Raw genomic sequence first — 10079 nt, 5'->3', positions numbered from 1 at the left:
GGAGAGAGAGAGCAAGAGAGAGAGAGAGCGAGAGGGGAGAGGCTGAGGGAGAAAGATGAACAAGACACAGAGAGAGAGAGAGAGAGAGAGATGGGAGAGGCTGAGGGAGAAAGATGAACAGGACAGAGAGAGAGAGAGAGAGAGGGGAGAGGCTGAGGGAGAAAGAGGAATAGGAGAGAGAGAAAGAGAGAGAGAGAGAGCGGGAGAGGGGAGAGGCTGAGGGAGAAAGATGAACAGGACGAGAGAGAGAGAGAGAGAGGAGAGGCTGCGGGAGAAAGATGAATAGGAGAGAGAGAGCAAGAGAGAGAGAGAGCGAGAGGGGAGCGGCTGAGGGAGAAAGATGAACAAGACAGAGAGAGAGAGAGAGAGAGAGAGATGGGAGAGGCTGAGGGAGAAAGATGAACAGGACAGAGAGAGAGAGAGAGAGAGGGAGAGGCTGAGGGAGAAAGAGGAATAGGAGAGAGAGAAAGAGAGAGAGAGAGAGCGGGAGAGGGGAGAGGCTGAGGGAGAAAGATGAACAGGACAGAGAGAGAGAGAGAGAGAGGAGAGGCTGCGGGAGAAAGATGAATAGGAGAGAGAGAGAGAGAGATGAGAGAGAGAGAGAGAGAAGGAGAAAGAGAGAGAGAAGGAGAAAGAGAGAGAGAGAGAGAGAGAGAGAGAGAGAGAGAGAGAGAGAGAGAGAGAGAGAGAGAGAGAGAGAGAGAGATAAGGAAAGAGAGAGAGAGAGAGAGATAAGGAGAAAGAGAGAGAGGAGAGAGAGAGAGAGAAGGAGAAAGAGAGTGGACCCCAGACTGATGAGCTGAATCTGTAAACAGAGAGGAGTGGTCCTCTTCTTCTCTCCTTCTTTTCACTTCTTCCCCTGCTTCTTTCCCTCTCTGGGAGGTAGGCCATGTCATGGTGGTTGGCAGGGAGCTCATATGTGGTATCTAGTCTCGCTCTCATCCATTTAGCTGTGACAGTCTTTGGGAATGCCATCCATCCGTCCTAATAGCATTCCCAAGTTTTCCCCCGAACTCTAGACGTAGAAATGGAAACATAGTAGTATATGAGGACGGATGGGACAGGCCATCAGGATCTTGGAGAGGGGTGTCCAGTTGTCCTAGTGTCTGTTTGGGCCAGGGCAGCAGGAGTGTTGGACCCTCCATATCCCCCCGTTGAGGAGGTACGTCTCACCCCAAACGTCCCAGCTGGGGTGCAGTGTGGTCAAGAAGAGGCATCGAAGCTATGAGGGAGAAGAAGACATGTTTTAGACATACTTTGAATGCATCAATGATATACTTACTGTTATGATGTGACTAAAAAGGCAGAGAGAGCGAGAAAGAGAAAGGGGAGGGGGGTACGAGAAAGAGGGTGAGAGAAATTCTGAGAAAGTAAAGAACAGGAAACGAGTATGTTCCATCTCTGGGCAGAATGAAACATCAAGAGGTGATTGTGTGTATGTAAGGTGGTGTGCAATCCCCCAGGAGAGAGGGGATGTCCTGTCGCTGAATCATTCAATATAAATACAGCCACCTACACACACACACACACACACACACAGTCATCTGCTCCCTCCCCGCTGGGACAAGATTTAAGATGGGAAGGTCACCTCTATCTCTTCATTACTATATACCCACTACAGTCTCACTGTCTGCCACACAGCTTGATTATTATACACCCAGATTGGCAAACTGATGTGATGCATACCGTAGTTACCACACTGGTAGCCTGGTTCCAGATCTGTTTGTGGTCTCTTGTCAACGTCTGGTCATTGGCATTCAAGAGAGCACAAACAGATCTGGGACCAGGCTACCACACTTGGCGCGTTCTCTCTGACTCATAGGATGACACAGCTAGAGTTACAATTCTTCTATTCCCTCTGGCTCAGGTCTGCTTATACAGGCTTTGTAAAGTTTTGCTGAGGGCTACATTTAATTAAGGAAGGGATATTTTTTTAAATATATTTTTTATTTAACTAGGCAAGTTTAAAAACACATTCTTATTTACAATGACGGCCTACACCGTCCAAACCCGGAACGCCGCCTTATGGGACTCCCAATCATGGCCGGATGTGATACAGCCTGGATTCGAACCAGGGACTGTAGTGACGCCTCTTGCACTGAGATGCAGTGCCTTAGACCGCTGCGCCACTCGGGAGCAAAGTTGGTAGAGCATGGCACTTGCAAAGCCAGGGTTGTGGGTTCGATTCCCACGGGGGGACCAGTACAGGGGGAAAAAGTATGAAAATGTATGTACTCACTACTGTAAATCGCTCTGGATTAAAGCATCTGCTAAATTACAAAAAAGTTAAAATGTGTCCTATTGAATGATTCTTACCTGTCCCATATTTTGACATTTCTACAGTTGGTGGTACAGCATCCAGCTGACATCAAAGCTGATAGAGAGAGAAAGAGAAACAGAAGAGATGCAGCTCAGTGCTCGATCATTTAGTTCTACAGTTTGGGTGTTAAATGAAACAACATCCCCTTTAACAATGAAACAGCTGTGACGGGGAGCAAAACAGGAGAGGAGAGGGACAATACTGTACCTGACTGTTTAGTTAATAGTGATAGATGGTGTATTACAACGTTCTATTTGATTGCTCTATCGTGTGTTTGGTATGATAACTCCACTCCAGACGCTGTGTACAGGCTTTGAGGCGTTCCCCCTCAACTGATTCAATCCTCTGCTGCAGCGCTGCAGTTGACAGCCACCAGACAGGCCTCTCTCCTGTAACGTCAGCCAGCCTTCACAGGCTCAGCTAAGTAACTGTCAATCTGGCTAAGTTCTGTCTTAGTTTTCCACCATATTCCCCCTGTGTGGGCGTGCAAAAATGTACACGCAAAAAAGGCTGACACATTCTGATAGCCACACAGCAGTATAGAGACACACAGAGAAGGTGAGGACAGTGAAATAGTAAGGAAGGTGAGAGGAGGGGAGAGAATGAGAGAGATATGAGGGAAAGAGGAGAGAGGTACCAATGGGAGGTACCAACATTTTCTCCCCCAGCTCTCTGGGCTGACTTCTATTGCCTATTAACTATTCATAAGATCTTGTGACTGTAGACTTCTACAAAAAATCCCACTGTAAGCCTCCACTACGCTAGTCCACACATCACCATCAAAGGTGCGCGTACGCACGCACACACACCTCAATTTATCTACGGGAGGGAGAGAATAGCGAAAAGTGTTTTTGTGTGTGTCTGTCTGTGTGTGCGTGTGTGAGGATAGAGATCATGTATGAAAACTCCCTTAAGGTGTTGGAGGTCAGGGTGTGTGGAATGGAATTGATTTCACGACTAAGGAGCCTCGGGGCGTTATGAGTGAAGAAGGTTAGACACACACGCGCGCACGCGCGCACGCGCACGCACGCACGCACGCACACACACACACACACACACACACACACACACACACACACACACACACACACACACACACACACACACACACACACACACACACACACACACACACACACACACACACACACACACAGGCACACACACACACACACACAGGCACACACACACACACACACACAGACACACAGACACTCCATTTTAAGTGTATAAGCAGCTGATAGTAGTCTGACCTAGACACTAATAGTGGCATTAGAAAGGTGAGGGTGGGTAGGCAGACTGCTGATGACATGGTGTTCTGTGATAGGTGGGTCATTCTATTTGTAAGCTGACAGCTTAATGTGGAGGAGAGTGGGAACAATTAGCCTTAAACGGATTAGCCAATCCCAAGCTCAGGAATCCGACGCAGGTCATGTGATCGTACGGTTTTAATCACGGGCTTGTGATAGGGTGATGATGTAACGTTTGGATAACGTTTGGAATCAACTGGACTGATACAGACAACATGCTGAGAGCCCTTCCAGTATGAACTGACCAGAACTGATGGAATGGATTCAACTGGACTGATACAGACAACATGCTGAGACCCCTTCCAGTATGAACTGACCAGAACTGATGGAATGGATTCAACTGGACTGATACAGACAACATGCTGAGAGCCCTTCCAGTATGAACTGACCAGAACTGATGGAATGGATTCAACTGGACTGATACAGACAACATGCTGAGACCCCTTCCAGTATGAACTGACCAGAACTGATGGAATGGATTCAACTGGACTGATACAGACAACATGCTGAGACCCCTTCCAGTATGAAATGACCAGAACTGATGGAATGGATTCAACTGATCACGAACTGATAGAATCCCTCTCCCAATATTCACAATGACATTGGAGATATATTCAAACCTGACCGGAACGGTAAAGCGAGGAACAGTTCCTCCAAATATTTAGATATTCAGGGGGACGGGTGTTATACCGCTAACCAGTATTGGATTTGGGGTCACAGAAAGAATAGTTGACGTGATTATTCAAGAATAAAGTGGAGCTTAACTTTCCCAGAGCTTCACCTCTGTGCTCAGCGGAACAGCTCTTCATTTTTCTTTTCCTCCAAAAGATTTGTGTGATTTGCTGTGCAGAAAATCTGGTTCCACTAATACATCGCGGTTCCGGATCTAACACTTTCCATGCAGCTCAGGACTAAGACTAATTATGACTTTACATAACTGATCGTTCTGCTTTAGTACAGAGAGAAAGGGCAAAGCAACCTTTTGTAAAACCGAATTAGCAATAGCCAATGTGAGCTTTTTTTGAAGGAAAAACTTTGACGCTCAGGACAGGGATAGTTTCCCAGACCCAGATTAAGCCTATAGTCGTTGACTAAAAAGCATTGAAATACACTCTATTAAAAGTGTTTTTTATTTAGGCTTAATCTGTGTTTAGAAAACTGTCCCTCAAAGTTTAAAAACTCAGGGAAGTTATCACATTTATAGATTGACCAATCCTATCTTTGGCTGCAAACTACCTGTGTATTATCAAAATGTGTAATCGAGAAATAATTTATGTGTAAATCAAACCAGAAAACACATCAACTCTTCCATGTGGACCCAGTCTACCCCTTTGGTCCTTTCTATCGCTCCAGAAATGATGCAAAGTAGGCGACAAACAAGACAGGCTGCTCAGCAGATTGGTTGACATACTGTCAATTGAGATTTCTTTTGACCTTAACAAAAAGAAGAAATAAAATACAATACCAAATGACATAAAACACAATGGAAAAAGCCTCAGTATCAGAATGGGAGATTAATAATAAACTGGTCCTAAATACACTGTATTTGGTTCAAAACATTCTCTAAGACCTAAACCTCAACTGGAGTCGTGTATAAAGGGTGTGGCCACTGAGCAAGTTGAGGAAGTTAAACTCCTAGGTATAACACTGGACGGTCAGTTATCATGGTCACGTTGAGGAAGCTAAACTCCTAGGTATAACACCAGACAGTCAGTTATCATGGTCAAGTTGAGGGAGCTAAACTCCTAGGTATAACACTGGACGGTCAGTTATCATGATCACATTGAGGAAGTTAAACTCCTAGGTATAACACTGGACGGTCAGTTATCATGGTCACGTTGAGGAAGTTAAACTCCTAGGTATAACACTGGACGGTCAGTTATCATGGTCACGTTGAGGAAGCTAAACTCCTAGGTATAACACCAGACAGTCAGTTATCATGGTCAAGTTGAGGGAGCTAAACTCCTAGGTATAACACTGGACGGTCAGTTATCATGATCACGTTGAGGAAGTTAAACTCCTAGGTATAACACTGGACGGTCAGTTATCATGGTCACGTTGAGGAAGTTAAACTCCTAGGTATAACACTGGACGGTCAGTTATCATGGTCACGTTGAGGAAGTTAAACTCCTAGGTATAACACTGGACGGTCAGTTATCATGGTCACGTTGAGGAAGTTAAACTCCTAGGTATAACACTGGACGGTCAGTTATCATGATCACGTTGAGGAAGCTAAACTCCTAGGTATATCACTGGACGGTCAGTTATCATGGTCACGTTGAGGAAGTTAAACTCCTAGGTATAACAATGGACAGTCAGTTATCATGATCACGTTGAGGAAGCTAAACTCCTAGGTATAACACCAGACAGTCAGTTATTATGATCACGTTGAGGAAGCTAAACTCCTGGGTATAACACCAGACAGTCAGTTATCATGATCACGTTGAGGAAGCTAAACTCCTAGGTATAACACCAGACAGTCAGTTATCATGATCACGTTGAGGAAGCTAAACTCCTAGGTATAACACCAGACAGTCAGTTATCATGATCACGTTGAGGAAGCTAAACTCCTAGGTATAACACTGGACGGTCAGTTATCATGGTCACGTTGAGGAAGCTAAACTCCGAGGTATAACACCAGACAGTCAGTTATCATGATCACGTTGAGGAAGCTAAACTCCTAAGTATAACACCAGACAGTCAGTTATCATGATCACGTTGAGGAAGCTAAACTCCTAGGTATAACACCAGACAGTCAGTTATCATGATCACGTTGAGGAAGCTAAACTCCTAGGTATAACACTGGACGGTCAGTTATCATGGTCACGTTGAGGAAGCTAAACTCCTAGGTATAACACTGGACCGTCAGTTATCATGGTCCGATCCTCGAATTCTGAGATGTCATTTACAAAATAGCCTCCAACACTCTACTCAACCAAGTGGATGCAGTCTATCTCAGTGCCATCCGTTTTGTCACCAAAGCCCCATATACTACCCACCACTGCGACCTGTACGCTCTCGTTGGCTGGCCCTCGCTTCATACTCGTCGCCAAACCCACTGGCTCCAGGTCATCTACAAGTCGCACACGCTCCAGCAGGTATATCTCACTGGTCATCCCCAAAGCCAACACCTCCCTTGGCCGACTTTCCTTCCAGTTCTCTGCTGCCAGTGACTGGAACGAATTGCAAAAATCGCTAAAGCTGGAGACTTCAAAATCCTTCAGTTTAAACTTGAGATATCATTGTTGCATGGGCTGCGTCTCAATCCACCGCATCGGCCGATGGCGGCTTTCCGCATTTGCGGTGGAAGGTGGACGAGCTACAGCGGTGTTTGTCAGAACATGAGACACCCCGAAAATCTGTCTTCTCACGAACACGTCTGTAGCGTCCATTTTGCTCATCGGCCGCCCACACGACACGACACAGACGGGACTCGTCTGAAGTCAGTACCGGCGATGTGCCAACTTATGTTTGTAGCATCCGAAACCGATTCTCACGAACACGACGATGTTCTCCGTTCTGCTCTACGACCCCACAGTGTCACGGGACTGGTCTGAATGTAACTCATACCGTTTAAAAGACAAAATGGAAGTATAGAGGTAGTTTTGTGCCTACCCCCCAAAAAGAGGTTAAATCCTGAGCTTTCTTACATCTCCTAGATACAGCACAGACACTTCAACATCTTGTTTCTTATGATACATTTTTTGACTGTCTTTTCTTGTTGCCATTTATGAACGTGTTATTCAATGCGTTTCTATGGGCTATAGTAGTAAAGGCCAAATTCAATATTTTATCAAATATGATAATGATACCTAACAGGGTCCTGATACCTAACAGTGATACCTAACAGGGTCCTAAAATTCAAAATCAAATAGCGAAATGATCCACGATATGACCTTATTAAAACAATTCCTTATGTCAGCTCAGACCCCCCCCCCCCCCCGACGGCTTAGACCTACAGGGGTTAAACAACATCTCATGGAACTGTGGGGACCGAGAAACACTCCAACACACACATTTTCTGCTGAGTTATATTGACTGTATAATTTCTGCTGTTGTATTGTTTGTATATCATTGTCTTTGAAATGAGTGTATCAGTGTTCTGCTACTCGTCATGTTCTGTGTTTCTTTGTGGACCCCGGGAGAGTAGCTGCTGCTTCTGCAAAAGCCAATGAGGATCCAAATAAACAAGTGAACCAGATCAACGCAAGGTCACTCAACGAGCCTCAGATCTCCTAAAAATCGGCTTTATTAATTATTTAGGGGCGCGGCTGAGAGGAAGGCATGTTGAGATGCACTGTAGATCAGTGACCTCCTGCTTAGCTAGCGGTCAGCCGGTCTGTCAGTCAGTCAGTCTGCCCCTTAGGCAGACACAGTTACATATAATATATAATAATATATGCCAATTACTAGACGCTTTAGTCATGCCTGGATACATTTTAAGTATGGGTGTTCCCGGGAATCGAACCCACTACCCTGGCGTTACAAGTGTCATGCTCTACCAACTGCTGAACATCTACCATATCTAAAATGTCACTACAGCATCACTAGGCTGAATATAGGTTATAATGTAACCTTTACAGTACATGAACTGTCCAGCTACATTACCAGGGGAAAAGGAGTACAAGCTGAAAAAGAACACCGATGCCTTGGGGCATTGTATAGGAGAAATGCATCTGCAACTATGCACTCACTGCACTGCATCTATGTACTGTACTGTAGGGTACTGTACGTATTGTTCAGGGCATCCAAATGTGTTACATTTGCAGATGAGAACGAGAGAGTGATTCCAGGAAGCTAGAATTATCTCCTTTACATAACGTTGTGGAGTAGCAATCCAGCCCTCTCTCTCTCTCTCTCTGTCTGTCTCTCTCTCTCGTCTCTGTCTCTGGCCTCTCCTCTCTCTCTCTCTGTCTGTCTCTCTCTCTCGTCTCTGTCTCTGGCCTCTCCTCTCTCTCTCTCTCTCTGTCTGTCTCTCTCTCTCTCTCTGTCTGTCTCTCTCTCTCGTCTCTGTCTCTGGCCTCTTCTCTCTCTCTCTCTCTCTGTCTGTCTCTCTCTCTCGTATCTGTCTCTAGCCTCTCCTCTCTCCCTGTCTCTCTCTCTCTTCTCTGTCTCTCTCTCGATCTCTCCTCTCTGTCTCTCTTTCTCTCCTCTCTCCTCTGTCTCGCTCTCTCTCTCTATCTCTCTCTATCTTCTGTGTCTCTGTACTGTAGGGTACTGTATGTATTGTTCAGGGCATCCAAATGTGTTACATATGCAGATGAGAACGAGAGAGTGATTCCAGGAAGCTAGAATCTCCTTCACATAATGTTGCGGAGTAGAGCTGTTCTGTATGTAATGTATATGTTAGTAATGTAAGATACTGTATTGTGTTACAGCACACAGTAAAGATGTTATCTTTATGCCGTAGCACAGGTCAATTGTGTGACAGGAGAGCTGAATGATAGTGAATTCCACAGTTTGGTTTCTTAAGGACCTGTCGGCTGTCTGCTGCTAAGCCCAGGACTCAGTATCCGGCTGTACACACACACACACACACACACACACACACACACACACACACACACACACACACACACACACACACACACACACACACACACACACACACACACACACACACACACACACACAGTCTGGGCTGCGGAAGCTTGACTGTGGGTGATTGGAGCGTGGAACTCACCAGAGTGGAGCTGGCTAATGAGGTTGACCATGCCTGGGGCTGTGTGAGTGAAGGAGTGTGTGTGTGTGTGTGTGTGTGTGTGTGTGTGTGTGTGTGTGTGTGTGTGTGTGTGTGTGTGTGTGTGTGTGTGTGTGTGTGTGTGTGTGTGTGTGTGTGTGTGTGTGTGTGTGTGTGTGTACTTTATCACTGACTCCAATCAAGAACCACAGACTGAGACACAGAGGTATCAAAAGATGCACACACACACACACACACACACACACACACACACACACACACACACACACACACACACACACACACACACACACACACACACACACACACACACACACACACACACACACACACACACACACACACACACACACACAGAGTAACCTCTCCTTGGTGATAAATTATAAACAAGGGAGGGGCCACGTTATTGGCAACCTCTCCCCACTGTTAACGACAATGTTACCCCAACGTTAGCCTTCGGGGATCCCACAATGCACCACTCCCCACTGTTAACGACAATGTTACCCCAACGTTAGCCTTCGGGGATCCCACAATGCACCACTCCCCACTGTTAACGACAATGTTACCCCAACGTTAGCCTTCGGGGATCCCACAATGCACCACTACACTACTGCTTCTTCTAGTGCCCAGAGTCTAAATTGAATGAGTTTCTCACAACAAATCACACCCACACACCACACACATCATACACACACCACACACATCATACACACACATGGTACAGACACCATATTGTGTGGATTACAGC

The 10079-nt window shown here is 45.8% G+C and overlaps 1 protein-coding gene across 2 annotated transcripts in view; it reads right to left on the bottom strand.

The window, feature by feature from the left end:
* Positions 1–1034: 1034 nt before the first annotated feature.
* ccdc85al (coiled-coil domain containing 85A, like) overlaps positions 1035–10079 on the bottom strand; it is a 30004-nt gene continuing 20959 nt past the window's right edge. Inside the window, exons 3-4 of one of the 2 annotated variants that reach the window (XM_071389513.1) lie at positions 2317–2374; positions 1053–1222 (exon numbers count right to left, since the gene is read on the bottom strand). In XM_071389513.1, the coding sequence (XP_071245614.1) occupies positions 1204–1222; positions 2317–2374 (77 nt within the window). In that variant the 3' untranslated portion in view covers positions 1053–1203. Of the gene's footprint in view, positions 1223–2316; positions 2375–10079 lie in introns of both variants that reach the window. The other variant, XM_071389514.1, reaches the window with a different exon arrangement.

Source organism: Salvelinus alpinus, chromosome 2, assembly GCF_045679555.1.
Source record: "Salvelinus alpinus chromosome 2, SLU_Salpinus.1, whole genome shotgun sequence".
Taxonomy (NCBI): domain Eukaryota; kingdom Metazoa; phylum Chordata; class Actinopteri; order Salmoniformes; family Salmonidae; genus Salvelinus; species Salvelinus alpinus.
Note: the sequence above shows the minus strand (reverse complement) of the source record. Positions and strands in the feature narration are given on the sequence as shown.